Consider the following 17,329-nt stretch of genomic DNA (forward strand, 5'->3'; position numbering starts at 1 on the left):
ATTAGCAACTACAGGTAATTGAGATCATTGTAACAATGGCATAAAAAGTTGTTTAAAGAAAATATTCTATACAGATCATTAATATTAGTATACATTGATTAGGGACAATTGAAAGATTTGGCATGAATGCTTAGACATAGATTATCCCTTGTATTGGTGTTTAGTAGAGAAAGCATACTCTACAGTTAATTAACTGACTAAATTTATTTAGCTAATTTAGTATACAAACTTTATCTTGGTCAAAAAGATGATGACATCTTCATGGACACAAAGAAATATACTAAGCATGTCCATGTAGGCTCACCAGCAGGAAAATAAACACAGACTGAATAGACTCTAGTTAAATAAATGTGGGTAATTAATTATTATCTGTTGATGTGTATTTTCTCTACCAAACATCACATAAGAAGTGCAAGACTATCTGTGTTATAGCTATTTTATCAATAAAAAATAATATTCTAGAATTAAATAATTTTAAAAGGTTTTATTTTAATCTACATAGTGAAATTTCTTATTTATTCAAAGGTGTGGATTTTCAAATGAGAAATCTTACATTAGATGGACAGAATATAGCAGTCCAATTATGGGATACTGCTGGACAAGAGAGGTAAATGGTATTAAATTTTTAATATTTATAATAAAATTATTATTAAAATGCAGGCAAATCAGACAGAGAACACATGCAATTTACAAATAAAAAAAATACTATTAGTGGGCAGTAGATGGCATCGTGTGTTGATAATGGATAGTGATGTACTGCATAGTTGGTGGATAGTATATACATTATAGATAGTGGTGTTGTGTGTACATGGAGGATTCAATGGTGCAAATGTCATATAATAATAATAAATATCATGCATTTGTTATATAGTATTTATCTTGGTTTTGCAAAATCTTCATTCCTTCTTTCAAGTTCAAACAATCACAGCAGTTTATAGTTCTCATGCATGTATAAACACCTGTTTATAGGTGTGCTTCTATGTGCATCATGCAGATGTCATAATATTTTCTGAAGATTTTTGTCATTTATATTCACTTCTTCCACTGTTTTGCTAATTAACTGCAAAATTTGTTTACAAAGGTTTCCAAATTTTTAGGATAATTGATTTTTTCTTCTTCTTATTATTATTATTATGATTAATATATCTCCACAAAATCAGTGGATCCCATCATGAAAAATCTCATTCAAACAGCAATATATATCTATCGTATTGAAATTTAAACTCATCCATGCTTCAGCATCCCCCCACCTTTTAACAATGCAATGCACTCGAAATGTAAAAAATCTCCTTCTCTTTTGCTCACCACATTTATATAGCCTCCAGGGATAGCCTTTCATTATTTTCTGTTTTCTCTCTCTCCCTATTTCACTCTGCTACATGAACAATCCCTTCTGTACTATTATTATTATTTAGGCCTCCATGGAGTCACAAGACTCATTGTGGAGGTCCACCTTAGAAAACATAAAGTCTATCATACCATTCTTTGAATCTATTAACTGTTCATGCTCACCACTCTATCAGGCAATGTATTCTATGGTTCAGTCATCCTCCATGCAAAAAAAACAACTCCTTATCCCCTTGCTCACAACATCCTTTCATAACTTCTAGGGATGAGCCTCCCCCCTTGTCCTTGCCCATTTCCCCCTGTTCCAAACAAAAGAACTTCCCAGTGTCAAACTTGTACCTACTTCTCAACAGTTTAGAAGTGATATGATTGAGACTTTTGTCTACCAAAATCTGCAGTCCACATTCCCTCAACCTATCCTCATAACTAACATTCTACAGTCCTGATATCATTACTGTTAACTGCCTCTGCACTGTTTTCACAATTAATTTATTCCCTTCAAATCCTGGGAGACAAAATTTGAACACAATAGTCCAAGCGTGGCCTGATTAGAGCTTTATACTGGAATGACAACTCTTTTATTTCTGCTGGTCCTTGTCCTTTTCAGTATTGCAGCAATCCTTTGGGTTACCTTCACCACCTTTGCAATATGTTCCCTGAATTTCAGGTTTCTATCAATCGTCATCTCCAGATCCCTTGCCTCCCCCACTTCCTCTAGTACAGTTCCTCCAACAGAGTATGCAGCCTCCCATCGAAGTATCCCAAACTTCAAGACTTCGCATTTAGCTGAATTAAACTTATACATCATTCGTTTGCCCATCTGTCCAGTTTATTCAAATCCTCTTACAGAGCTACCACAGCTCTACTATTACTAATAACTCTTCCCAGCTTCACATTATCTGCAAACAAACTAAATTTCCCTCTCAGTTCATTGATAATGTCATTGATATAAAAGTTAAACAACACAGGTCCCAGTACTGAGTCCTGTGTGACCCCACTTGTAACTTTCTGCTTCCTTGATACTTCTCCATCATACATAACTCTCTGTTACTTATCAGATAGCCAATCCTGAATCCAGTTCACTAAACCCATGTGCTGCAACTTAAATATCAGCTTATCATTCCAAAAAAATGGAAGAATATGCCTTTTCCTTATCAACCATTCTGGTCACTTTATTATAAAAGGCAATCATATTACTAAAAGAAGTGCACCTCTTAACAACTCCATGAAGAATGAAGACTTTCACAGGTACGTTACCCTCATCTGCCCAATGCTATAAATGATCCCTCACTAATTTCTCCACAATCTTAACAACTACTGATGAAATACAAACTGGTCTATAGTTTGACACTTTCAATCTGCTACCATCTTTATGCAATTGGCACTATCTTATCACCACCCCCTTCCACTCCTTGGGGCAGCTTTCCCATGGCCAGACTTTCATTGAAAATCTAGGTCAACAGAGCTATCAGTTCTTTAGTACATTTTCTCTCAAACCTTATGGCGAAATCCCATCCATTCCCATTGCTTTATTTCAAACACACTCTCTTCTTGCACATCTAAGCCTCAAACCCCTTATTCCTCTAGTATTAAAATCTACTTTTCCAGGATGAAATACTCCAATAAAGTGTTCATTGAACAACTCTGCTATGTCCTTTGCATTAGTCACTCTATTCCTGTTTTTATCCAAGAGTGTCATTCTTCCACAATCATTTCTCCTCCTACTGGCCACATAATGAAAGAATTCCTTAGGATTTTCTTTGGATCTCACAGCCAATCTTTTCTCATATTCCAGTTTTGCCCTCCTTACCATATTACCGTACCAGTCACACACTCCTGGCCTGAGTCTCATATCCTTCACACATCTGCTCTCCATCCCTCTCCCCTGTTCATCTTCCAAGTCAAAATCACATGGTCAGTCTCTCCAACAGCACAGAGATGCCATCTCGGTTATAATCAGACCAAATCTAAAACTCTTGAATTTGTGTTCCTTTTACTACATGTTGTCTAAGACATATGTCTCTCAAGAATTCCAGACATTCCATTCCCTTACTACTACATGCAGTTTCCTCTTCCCAATTTATACTGCTATAGTTAAAAATCTCCCATAACAATCATTCTTTTTGTACTCGCCAAGCTCAACTGCCTAAACATCTCCTGATCTTCACCCTCTATGTTTATAGAAACATCCCACTAAATAACCTGTCTTGCTTGCCTCTACCTCACACCATATGTTTTCAAAAAACACACACCATAGTAGCTGCCTTCTCTAATTACTCAAAAATTCTCCATTTCTTCTTTAGTAGAACATTCTTTGGGATCATGGGCACCAAGAAGTCTCACTGTCCATACTAATCTGATGAAACTGACTCACTGACTTAAATGTCTTTATCATATTACCTCTCCTCCATCTGTCCACAAACTCTGCAATTTACATTCCCTCAACTTCTTCTCATAACTACCATTCCTAAGTCCTGAAAGTACATTAATTAGTTCATGGACTCTACAGATTTCCTCATAGAAATCAGAAGAACATTTTGTACAATGTTCCAGGGTGTGTTTTGATAGCTTTATATATTTGTATAACATTATTTCTTTATTTTTATTTTCAACTGTCCTACTTATCATAGTAGTAGAAATATGCTGTGCAGTTTCAATTCTTTGTCTGTAAAAGGCATATGATAAACCACCAAGCTCTTCAGAGATACAATATTATATATATATATATATATATATATATGATGTAATTGAGACATTATATGCAGTAATTTTCTTAAGTTGTAACAGAGTACATAGAATTGAGGAATATACAAGATGGTCATATGTAAGATCTTTATCTAAGATCAGGTATAAAGCAGGTGTGCCAATTATTAATCATCATCTATATGCATCCTATCATGAAAGAAAGTGGCATTAAACCTGATACTGAAATTGAAGATACTACACTCAGCTATGCAGATGACATTTATATTCTTAAATAAATCCAATATAATTCTTCTAACTTGCTTAAATAAACTGAATAACAAATTTACTATAAGAAATTTTATATTAAAAGCAGGAATAAAAAAAAGATGAAAACTATGAAAATAAACAGTAAGTGAAAAATATTCACTGCAGTCTCAGTGGATACATAATAGAGAGAAAAAAAATCTCATATGATAAAGAACTTATCCCAAACGCTAAGCTACCAGTACAAAAGACAGTGTTAAAACTAATTTGACTTATAGATCTTAAAGTTGAGCTGGAAATAAAAAAATTAGTTGAAGATTAGAGAATACAGATATGGAGGTCTAAGAAAAAGAGGATGTGTACATTCGTTGGTAGCAGATATTTAAAAAATAAAGATATCAGAAAAGAGTCTGTCGTTATTAATGTTCTATTATGATGCATGAGAAGATTTAATTAAAAGATGGTATGGTGACTTAAACAAAATGGGAAAATAAAGTTTTTGTTTGTTTGATGCCAGGATAGAGAAAAAAAGATTCAGAGGAAGACCAAGATTTAACTGGATTGATGCAATTAGTAGTTCCTTAGAAAGTGAAATGTAAGATCACAATATTGGAGATCTCACAAATAACAATTATGAATGGGGGGAGGGGGTGACTGTCATATGTTTTTGGAAGCGAGGAGTCATCAAACAATGAATGATGTGTAAATGGGCACATTGTCATGGTGGAGAATCCAGTCATTCATTTAGGGATAAACTACTGATAGGAGTTAATAGTTGTAGTACTATCATAATTTTGATGGTAATTTCATAACATATCCAAAAGCTATTTATAAGCTGAGATTTACATAAATCCACTATATTTAAACACAGTACTAGATGCAAGGATTTCATCTGCTTACCATATCTTGGTGGTATTTCCACTTGCTTCACTTCTCTGCTAAAGAAGTTCAGTGTTATTAAAGTCACTTCAAATCCAAGAAATCTGCATTCCCTAATGATACTAACCACTTGTCAAAAATATCCAGATTTTTATAAAATCTAAATATCTGCTGAAAGTCTTACATAGGCCACTCTAGCAGGGAAGTAGAACATCCTAGCATAATGGCTCATAAGAGAGAGAGAGATCTAGTTCAATGGCACACATACGCATCACACCAACCAACTGTTCTTTGGACTTGTATATGCTTACAATGTTTTATCTCATTTAGAAGAAAATTTCTTTGTATGTATTTCAGAGAGCCAGGTTGTATTTTCACGTAGAACCCTAAATAGGATTCTGTGTGAGAAGATAGCCTTGCTCTCTGAAATGTATGCTAAGAAAATTTCTTCTAAATGAGATAAAACACTGTAAACATATACCTGAGAATTAGACCTTGATTCCTAAATAGGAATCAAGATCAAATTCTGCACACTTTGTGGAAATGCCTAAACATATCCTGTAATGAAATGTGTCAGGGAGAGGATAGTGTGTGTTGCCTTGGTATGATAATACAGAATGAAGGAAAACAGCAGTGATAATGAATGAGATGAGATGAGATAGCAAGAAAGAAAGGAAGAGAGGTATGCATGAAAAGAGAGAGAGAGGTCCAGAACATGTGAATGCACAGTGCATTTGAGGATAGAAGAGAGCTTTATGCAAGAGTGGATTACTTTTGAACACAGAAGGATTCAGGAATTTGGAGAGACTGTTGTTTTCTAGTAAATGTGTTGGGTCAGTTTCCCTGCCTTTAAGAAATGAGAGGGTGTATACTATATTGTGGAGCCAGGTGGAGTATATGGGGAGCAGTGGGTGCCAGTGAAAATTTTAAGTGGGGGTGCTGCATATACAAAATAAGAAAAATAATTCATTTTTTGCTAATCAGCAACCAATTTATTAATAAGTAAATTTATATATTAAAAAAATTGCTTTATTAAAAATATTTCACCTTCGCCACGAACACACACCAATAATAAAAGTTTCGTATCTCACAGAAATAACACGTGCAAGCATACAATTTATCTGTAGCAACACTGCTCAACGAGCAGTGTCGGTCTCACTTATTACGTGCAGTGACAAGTACAAACGAATATCAGTGAGTCCAGCCACAATTGGCTGAATGCGATAATTCTGGCACTGCATTAGATTGCAGTGCATTTGTTTCATAATCTAAAGCGTTAATCGAACAATTCCAATTATTAACTATTCAATCAATGTGGAAACATAAGCTGTAACCTTTAACATGTTGTATTGCATTTATATAGTGTTGTAAGCATTGGTATTATTTATAAACACAAACAAAATTTAATTTTTTTGTTTTTTCCTTTGGGGTGCTGCAGTGTTACAGTGCTTATGTACAAGCTGCCACTGGTGGGAGTATAATACCAGTTTGAATACTGGCAATGCACTGGGTTTTTTATACAAATGCCAGCTGCATTAAAAATAAAGGGAATGAGTTTGTGGCATTAATTGACTCACTCACTTTCTTGATCCAAAGATTGTTGGTATCAGTAAAACTTGGTTAACTGAGAAGGATGTTCTAACAAGGATAGAAATTGATGGATATAGCACATTTCAGCAGGGTAGGAAAGGTAAATAAGTGGTGGAATGTTACTCTTGGTAAGAAATAAATTGTGTTCTTTCAGGTTAAAAAATTAGAGTGAAAATTACACTAATAGCTTAGAGTATATGGTGCAATAGAAGCATAATAGGACAAGAGTGGTCATCGCTATTGACCAAGTGATCATTGCTATTTCCTACCCTGCACATTTCAGCAGGGTAGGAAAGGTAAATACAGTGGTGGAATGTTACTCTTGGTAAGAAATAAATTGTGTTCTTTCAAGTTAGAGAATTAGAGTGAAAATTACACTAATGGCTTAGAGTATATGGTGTAATAGAAGCATAATAGGACAAGAGTGATCATTGCTATTGACCAAGAAATAATGGTGATGAGCAGGAAATATATAGGCAAATGAGTTTGACAAGTGCAAAGTGAGTGATCATGATGAGAGACTTTAATTATATCAATATAAACTTGACAGAGGAAGCAGCATACAATACTAAGAGAACTGAATTTTTGAACTTCTTCAGGGAACAACTGTATTAGGCAACACGTAGTGGAGAGAACATGACAGTGAGGAGTTTAGGACTTAGTCATAGGATCTGAGTGTGACTGAGAAGTCATTTGTGTCCCCACCTGGTGAGAGTGACCATGTAGTCCTGACCAGGAGGATGAATAGTGAGTAGAAGTATGAAGACAGAATTATGTGGAATTATAAGGTAGGCAATTATCATAGACTTAGAAACCAGCTTGCAGCAGTACAAATGGATGAAAGAATCTGAAGGAAGAAAGGTCATTAGTGCATGGGAGATACTTAAGGAAAAACTGATATCAGCAATGCAGAATACCTCAGGTGAAGAAAATAAAGCGATTTGGAGCCAAATGGATGACTAGAGAAATTAAACAGGAATTTCAGATGAAAAAGAGATTGTGGAGAACAGTTGCATGAGTAATATAAGGCTCAAGCTAAGAAGATGACTAGTATATTAAGAAGAGAAAAATTGGAAAATGAGAGGAAACTAGCACTGTAATCCAAGGAGAATCCCAAGGAATTTTTTCACTATATGACCAGTAGGAAGAAAAATGGTTGTGGGTAGACCCTGCTAAATGGTAGATTGAACTCGGGTGACCAGGAATACAACATATTTGAGTTATTTAATGATCACTTTATTCCACCTTGGTAAAACAAGGTTTATTCCTGGAGGGATAGGGGGGGAGGGGTGAAGCATTAGAAGTGAATGAAGAAGGTATATTCCAAATATTGAGTAGGCTAGATGTCAGTAAATCAGGAGGACCAGATAGAATTTTGTGACTTATTTTAAGGAAATGTGCTGTGGAACTGCCATTAACCTGGTTGTTTGATGAAAGCATACAATGCTATACAAGTTCATGGAGAGAGGGAGGAAGGAAGGTAAAATAGTTCCATTGCATAAAGGGAGGTGGTAAAATGGATGTATCAAACTATAGCCCCAATTTGTATTTCTTTTGTGATTAAGATTTTGGAGAAATTGCTAAGAATTTGTATACAGAATTGGGCAAATAAGGGCAATATTATTTATGCAGGCAAGCATGGATTTGTTAAAGGACTCTGTTGTTTTTAGTAATCTGGTCATTTTTTACAATAGAGTAACAGGAGCAGTTGGATGAGGATAAGGCAAACACTGTCATTTTTTTGGATTTTTCAAAAGCATTTGAAAGGGTTACATTTGGACTGCAGGGTGGTATTCAGTTGTTTGCAGATGATGTAAAGCTTGGGAAGGTTATTAGTAGTGGTACTGATGTTTTAGCTCTTCAAGAGGATTTAAATAAACTGGAAAGGTGAGTTAATGAATGGGGATATCAGTTTAATGCAACTAAATGCAAGGTTTTGAAATTTGGGATCCACAGATGGGATGCTTCATACTCACTTGGAGTTATACTGGAAGAAGTGAAGGAAGCAAGAGATCTTGAGGGGATTTGTATATAGAAATTCGAAATTCAGAGGACATATTGCAAAGGTTGAAGACAACTCAGAGAATTGCTGCAATATTGAGAACACTGACCACAAAAGATAAAAGGTGGGGGGGGGTTCCATTGTGTATAGTTATGATTAGAACACAGTATTTTTATGCTCAGATTTGATGAGGGATAAAATTAAGACATTTAAGCTGTTGAAAGGTTATTATCAGATTGACACTGGGGAGATTTTTCATATGGTAGAAACAAGGGCCATCCCTGGAGGCCTTGAAAAAGATATAGATAAAGCTTGGGAAGGTTATTAGTAGTGGTACTGATGTTTTAGCTCTTCAAGAGGATTTAAATAAACTGGAAAGGTGAGTTAATGAATGGGGATATCAGTTTAATGCAACTAAATGCAAGGTTTTGAAATTTGGGATCCACAGATGGGATGCTTCATACTCACTTGGAGTTATACTGGAAGAAGTGAAGGAAGCAAGAGATCTTGAGGGGATTTGTATATAGAAATTTGAAATTCAGAGGACATATTGCAAAGGTTGAAGACAACTCAGAGAATTGCTGCAATATTGAGAACACTGACCACAAAAGATAAAAGGTGGGGGGGGGGGGGTTCCATTGTGTATAGTTATGATTAGAACACAGTATTTTTATGCTCAGATTTGATGAGGGATAAAATTAAGACATTTAAGCAGTTGAAAGGTTATTATCAGATTGACACTGGGGAGATTTTTCATATGGTAGAAACAAGGGCCATCCCTGGAGGCCTTGAAAAAGATATAGTGAGTAGAGTGAGAGAGTAAGAAGTATGTTTTTTTGCATGCAGAGTGGTATGAACATGGAATGTATTACCTGAAAGGGTGGTAAAAAGTGCAAACAGAGATATTGAGGTTGAGATATTTATTCATAATATAAATATAAAGTGCTATATTGGCAGGACTGCACTACATGAGATGTAAGAGGAAAGGAATCCAAAGGTAAAATTATCAGAATTTTAAAACTGAAAGAGAAAATATCACACAAGACTATATAACAATGCAAAAGATGCTAACAAATTACTGTTGTTCACAGACCTAAAATTCACAAATCTAATAACCTCCTATCCCAAATAGCATAAGACAGTCCTGTATGGAAACCCACCAAACAATTGGCAGAATCACTTCTGCCCTACACTACTCCTTTGTAAGAAAATAAATAAATAAATAAATAAAATCTGTTCCTTTTGAAACTAATCAAAAAAATAAAATAAAATCAGCTAACGCCTTTTTATTCCCGTATATACAGGGAGTAGGCGAGGCCATTTTTAGCCCTATATAACTTTTTGGAGACTGAGTGGGCAGTTCAATCTCCACTGGTACCCAATCAGAGATAGCTTGCCCAAGGCTATCGCTAATTAAGCAGCACACAGTGAAGAGAGACGGCTCTACAGGTGCCACATCTCGTGGCCCCTAACCCTAACACTTGTATTTAATGTGGGTTCTACAGTCGATTTTCTTGAGTTTACGGGACGAAAAACCCGAGTTTCCGGGAGAAAAAATCTGCTTGCCCATGCCAGAGATCGACTAACTTGGGAACCGGTCAAAAAAAGGCTTAGAAAAATTTCCTCTAGTCATTGACTAGACTCAAAACCAAGTCTTCCTTTGTGCAGCCAAGCACCATGGTGTGCAAATGCCACATCCACTGAGCTACACAGGCTCTTTTTTAAAAAATCAGCTAATGCCTTTTTATTCCTGTATATACAGGGAGTAGGCCACAATTAAATTGCCATAATTAAAACCACCCATAATGATCACCCTTCCCTTGCCCATGAACCCAAATTGCTTATAGATTTCTTCACTACCACCCTCCACATTCTCGCCCTATAGCAACATCCAACTAAATATCTCTTCCTGTCATCCTCCACCTCGCACCACACTGCCTGAAAACCATCACCACTATTTCCCTCTTTCATGTCTACCTTATATGTACATTAATTCCACTGCTGTCATCAGTAGCACTCCCCCTCCCTTCTTGTCCTGCCTCTCTTGGCAAAAAAAAATTGTACCCATCCATTTCTATTCTTGTCAAGATATCATCATCCAACCAGATTTCAGTTATTCCAACCATTTCTGGGAAAATAAACTCAATCAGTGATACAATTTCTTCTCCCATGTTTCTGATTGATGCTCTGGCTATTTGAAATGAATACAGCAGTTTATGTTTAGTTCTATAACCATTCTTACCTTTGGTGCCTGTCAATTGCAATTTCCCCACACCTGCCCTTTCCAAATTGCCACTTATTCCATATATTTCTTTAGACTCACAATCCTCCTTACATCCCAGGCCATCCCATTTGTATGCTGACCATTCCCATACATATTCATTCACTGCTATTACTTCCAACATTTTTTCCACCCTTACTCATGGCTTTTCCCTTTCCATCTGGCACTCCTGTTTTCTCGTCACCTCTCACACTACTACTACTACTACAGTAATCCACCATTAACCCAACCCTTCAATTATTAAAACTTGCTATTTCTGATAATTGTAGGATCAGATAATTAAGTACGATTACATGGTACTCTGCCAGAAGTTGGTGAACATTGCAAGGGTGAGTTAATTGGAGGGTCATTGTTTTGAAGGGAAGATAAATGGCAGATTACTATATTTCCATTAACAAGCATTTCAGTCTTACTTGTTCCACTCCTTCTAGCAACAGTCTCTCCAGTTGACTCACACCAAATCCATTAAATGCAATCTGTCACTTTTATACAAATCTATCCTCAAATGGATCTCACACACTCACAAACTGCACTCCCTTCTCCTCATATAGCTGCTAATATGCCATTCATGATTCTTGCTCTCCATCTCAATTCATCATTGTCATACCTTGGCCACACACTGACCTTTCTTACACATAATTAGTTTTCACTCCTTTCAGTAATCTCCTGATATCCATCCTTACATTCTCCTTGTGTTCAACCAAATCATTTGTTCCCGCAACTGCCACTAATTCCCTTGCTTGTTTACTTCTCATATCCAATGCATCAATTATCTTGCTCATTTTCTGCTCCTAGAAACAGAGCTTATGGACTCTCATGCATGACACTTTAATAATGTAATCTCCATAGATTGGTTTCTTGAATTATTTATCACTTTTTTAACCTATTTTCCTTCATTCTGTCCATTTGTATTCTTTCATTCCATTCCACCAAACATATAAATTCACTGTGCATATTCCTCATTTTATTTCTCATTATGATCCACTTGATCTTCAAATCTTGCATCCTAGCAATTTCACTCTCTATTGTTCCCTCTTGTTCTACATTCCTTCCTTTCACTTCCATATCTTGCTCACTTTCATTTCCTCATAATGTATTTGGTTTCCATAGTCTAGCTTTCATATCTTCAGTCATATATTCTTTGATTTCCATAGTCTAGCTTTCATATCTTGAGTCATATATTCTTGATTTCCACAGTCTTCCTTGCTTTCATTCTGTGATTCATAGAGTCTTTTTCACCTGCCATTATAGTAACTTTCATTTTGTCCATCTGGTTTGTGATTGCTGATAACTTGTAGTCCAACAAAATACTTCACTTTCTACATACCTTTTCTCATCTCCAGTATAGTTTCTCTACAAAGAGACTACAGGAGATGAGAGAAGCACAATACATCCTCCATCTTCTGCATGGCAAAAGTGTAAAGGATGTTATTTAAGTTAAGGGATATTATATCCCATATTGTTTCTTAGCCAAATAAGAAACTCAGAGTTTCATGCTGAATATAGAAATATTCAGTATAACTACACTCAAAGGTCGAAACCAGTCTGGGTAGTGACCTTCTCTCATAATGTTGAACAATAATACAGTTCCTAGGAGTTAAGTTCACATTATGGGTAAATATCAAGAATAGTGATCGGAGCTTGCTCCACCTTTTACATGAGTTGCCTCAGCTTGCACTACCTTCAAGGGTCAGTTGCTGCACTATCCAGTTATTTGCTTATGCTTGGAATCGCCAAACTTTATATAGTTTCTATATTCAGCATGAAACTCTTTGAGTTTCTTATTCGGCTAAGAAACAATATGGGATATAATATCCCTTAACTTAAATAAGTTCATGTCACGGAATTGAAGCCTTTGGCTCTTCATTATAATTAATAGTGTAAAGGATGTGTTTGTAAAGAGACTGCTTGTTACGCTTTATCTTCATATTTCATAGCATGCAGATCTCATTCGTATCACCATTCTTTTTCCCTCAGTGTAAGTTCCACAAAGTAACAAAGTAACAAACCTGCAAAGTCCCACAATCATCCAGTTACACTAAGCTATCAAAAATAAACAAAATTCTACTAAAATGCAATTAACATTGCCAATTACTATTCAAACTAGCATTTATTTTTTTCCAGTGAAGTATGCCAATAGTCTGGTGATTAGCAGGCTTATTGGTAAAAACAAGTGGAGATTGTACCAAATTCCTGTTTAGCTGCTTAACTACAGTTCCAAACTAGTGAAAATTCTGATTGCTGTATCTGATAAAAGTATGTGTATGTATTCTCTTGGTCATCCTTGTTGGGAAGATTGCTGTTTTACAGGTAGTGTATTGGGTGCCATCTGGCAGGAAAGTTGACTACCACAACTGTCTCTCTTTTTGGTGGTCATTCACAAGTAATAATGTTTTTTTTGTGAAGTTTTGGATTTTTCCAGTCATGAGATTCATGTCTTTTTTTTCCGCCCCCATGTACTTTAACTTTCTTTATTTTTTTGCTTATTGTTGCTCTGCACTACTAGTCTGGTCCTGGTAGATGTACTTAGAACTGGAAAGATCTGTTCCTGTTGAAAATATAGTTCCAGTGTATTACCTTCAAAACACTGTGGCAAGATGAATATGGAGATGTTTGTGATCCCATTTTGATCAGTATTGAAAATTTGCCATGCTGTACAGGGCATTATTTTTACAAGTAAACATGACTTTTAGTGGCTGATTACAGTGTGCATAGTTTTTCAGTAACTGAGCCCTATTACATTAAAATTCCTATGAGAAATTGAAGTTTAGTGCTAGTGATATTGAAGCTACTTTTATGTGACAGGGACCAATGATGTTATCCTTCTGCGCCCATGATGTAATACTGAAATATCCCATTACAATTCCTTCTGTAATGGAGGCATCAGTGATATTTTTTGCTGGTACAATTTTGGTGACTGTGATCAGGAACTTTCTCAGTAGATTAGAAGAGAGAGAGATTAACACAATAGTATTAAAGCTTGATACAGATATTCTTAATTCCAACTCTATGCTAGGAGAAGAGTTGAAATTGATTGAAAGAAGCTAAAATAAAATCCATTGTTTTTATATAAATTTCTTTCAACAGATTTCGCAGTATTACGCAGTCCTATTTCAGGAAGGCTGATGGAGTTATAATTTTATATGACTGCACCAATGAACAGTCCTTTCTTCATGTTCGCCACTGGATGGAAGCCATAACTGTAAGTTCTGTATCCTCCAATTCTGAAAATCTTTACTTCTTCATAAAGAATCATTTATAGTTGTTTTTGTACTGTGTAACTTACTAAGTTTAATCTCAATGGTATGTCTTTTGTAGGTGACTTAAATTGCTGTTAACACTGAATTTAAACCAGAAGTCTAAACTTCATATTACATGCAGGCTATGCACTTCAAGTTTTGCTGAAATTTTTCCTTAATTACTATTACTATTATTACTATTATTACGGGCAACTCCAGGGAGTCATTAGACTCATCGAGGGAGGCCCCAAATCATATTCATCACAACTATTTGACATTCATACAGTATCTATCATACCTCGCCTTAAACTCATTCACTGTCACAGCATCCACCACAGACTCAGGGAGCGCATTCCACTCATTCACTACTCTAAAAGTAAAGAACCCAGCTCTAACACCTTTACTAACCACACTTTTGCCCAGTTTCCATGGATGTCCCCTAGTCCTCCCACAACCAGCCCTGTTCTCAAAAATATCTTCTGAATTAATTTTATAGAAACCCTTCAGTAATTTGAATGTCTCAATCATATCTCCCCTCCTCTGCCTATCAACCAATTTTTGCAACCCACAAATCCTCAACCTATGCGATATGGTGTGAAATTATTGCATTTAACAAAGTGAAATGAATAGTGGGCAGCATAAAAACTGTTTTTATTATTATTTCCATAATAGTCCTATATACAAAAAAAGGGGCTGTAATCATACAATATCATGGGTGGATTTATTCACATTTGATTGAATTGCAGGTTGTCATATCTATAAAACACTGTATCTATAAATGAATATCATGGGTGGATTTATTCACATTTGATTGAACTGCAAGTTGTCATATCTATAAAACACTGAGTAAAAAAGATTCTTCTGAAAACTACTGTACGCCCACAGATGCGAGACCCTTCAACACTTCTGTGCATGTCAGAAGGAGAATCCATTCCAATAATAGGGTAATCAATCTGTATTGTGGGATGAGTTGTTTATTATTACATGTCGGAAAATTAACTTCTCTTTTATGAATATTGTAGTTTATAAAGTGATAACTATTTTGCTTGTATAACAGTTGGAAAATTTTACGTATAAAGCAAATGATTTCTCGTGTTGGTGACCAATTTATACATCACCTTATTTCTTTCTCCCCTTCAACATGATTTGACTCTTCTTGGCACTGAGCCAACTGAGGTTTTCATATCTGTGGTTGGACAGTACATAGTCATGAACAGGATGAAAGTGTGTGTTCATTTAGTTCAGAGTGGAACTCACTGATCATTAGTTTCTGCTGAAGTTTTAAACATAATTACATATATAAACTCACCTAAATAATAATCTTGGAAATAGCTGTTAGGAGAGGTTTATGATAGTATTTATAATACACAGAGCATTTATAACAGTAACACCTTCAGCTTTCTGTTGAATGGTTAGGATTTTCAAGACAGCCTTATCACACCTAATATCAGAACAGTATTTCATAGCCAGATAGATCTGGGTTCAAAAAGAGTAAGCAGCTGTTCAGGAGAAAAACAGCATCAAGAGTTAAAGAACCCACTTTTTTTGGATATCAAGCCAGCTAGATATAAAATGTTCATACCAAGAAAGCTATAAGTTATTATGTGAGATAACAGTGTTAGAAACTGGAGTTTTACAAAAAAAATAATAATAATAAAATAAATACAATAAAAATAGAGAGTACTAAAAGTCAAGAGTACAGCATGGAAAATTGAAGGATTTGGTTGTCAGCATTTTTATTATTATTATTATTAAAGGACCTCTGTGAAGTCAAGAAACTCATTAAGGGAGGGATCCACAAAGTGTATTGCATCACACCTTAAACTCATTTACTGTCTACATTCACAAGCAGTGCATTTTACAATTGCACCACTCTGTGCAAAAACCTACTTCTTTCTCTCTCCCTTACTCACCACTCTGAGTTTGCTGATGTGCAAAACACCTACTCCTCATTCTGCACTTACAAAACTTCCAAGGAAGATTCTTTTCCTCTCCCTTCACTTCTAGGAAAATCTTTCCAGCGTCCATTTAGTAAATGCTTCTCAACAGCCTTTACATCTCGATCAAAAAACCCATTTTCTGTCCATCAAACTTCGTGTGCTCTCGTTCTATCCTTACAGCTGAAAAAAATATAAAAAAGCCCAATACATTTTTAAATTTTATGGATGTCAAAAAAATCATCCATAAATTGGATGATTTTTTTGACATCCATAAATCAAAGATGCCAAGAAATTATATTCTTGGTTTAATCCTTTATCCAAGTGTAAGCAAACAAAGCTTGTGCATGAAGTAACTTCATGACTGGGCTGTTGAAAGTTTTTTCACTTGGTTATGCTATAAATTAAAGATACCAAGAAATTATATACTTGGTTTAATCTTTTATCCACGTATAAGCAAATAAAGTTTGCACGTGAAGTATTTTCAGGACCAGGGCAACTAATGGTAAAGGTGGTATGACTTCACATCACTTGCCATAGTATCCAATAATGCAAAGCACATCTCCTTGCGGACATGCATTATGGGAAGAATCACTACTCAGACCAGTTTCGACCTTTATTGAGGTCTCTTCAGTGGGAGCCAGACCCAGAGGTGATACTAAGGTTGAAGTAATGTAGAAGTCATATTTTCATATACCTTTTGGCAACTCTTGTACGCATGTCCGCAAGGAGATGTGCTTTGCTTAGTATCTCATAGGTTCCACTATGAGATACTAAGGCAAGTGATGTGAAGTCATACCACCTTTACCATGAGTTGCCCCAGTCCTGAAAATACTTCAGGTGCAAACTTTGTTTGCTTACACTTGGATAAAGAATTAAACCAAGTATATAATTTCTTGGTATCTTTAATTTACATTCATGACTGGGCTACTTGTATATAGAGGCTAATGACTTCAGATCAATTGTCTTAGTACCCCATAATGCATGGCTCATATCCTTATGGACATGAATAAGCTATGCATTATGGGAAGGGTCACTACTCAGACCTGTTTCAATCTTTATGCAGGTATGTTTAAATGTGGAAATTCTTCTCCAAAAACTCATG

General features: G+C 35.6%; 1 protein-coding gene across 1 annotated transcript in view; it reads left to right on the forward strand.

The window, feature by feature from the left end:
- Positions 1–17,329, forward strand: part of LOC150093024 (ras and EF-hand domain-containing protein-like) — a 261,389-nt gene that overhangs the window by 232,343 nt on the left and 11,717 nt on the right. The window contains exons 14-15 of the mRNA XM_090413512.1: positions 526–607; positions 14,136–14,250. Coding sequence (XP_090269638.1) covers positions 526–607; positions 14,136–14,250 — 197 coding nt within the window. The remainder of the gene's footprint in view (positions 1–525; positions 608–14,135; positions 14,251–17,329) is intronic.

The sequence above is a fragment of the Typopeltis vanoorti genome, chromosome 24 (genome assembly GCF_054136105.1).
Source record: "Typopeltis vanoorti isolate ZY-2024b chromosome 24, IOZ_Tvanoo_1.0, whole genome shotgun sequence".
Lineage (NCBI taxonomy): Eukaryota > Metazoa > Arthropoda > Arachnida > Uropygi > Thelyphonidae > Typopeltis > Typopeltis vanoorti.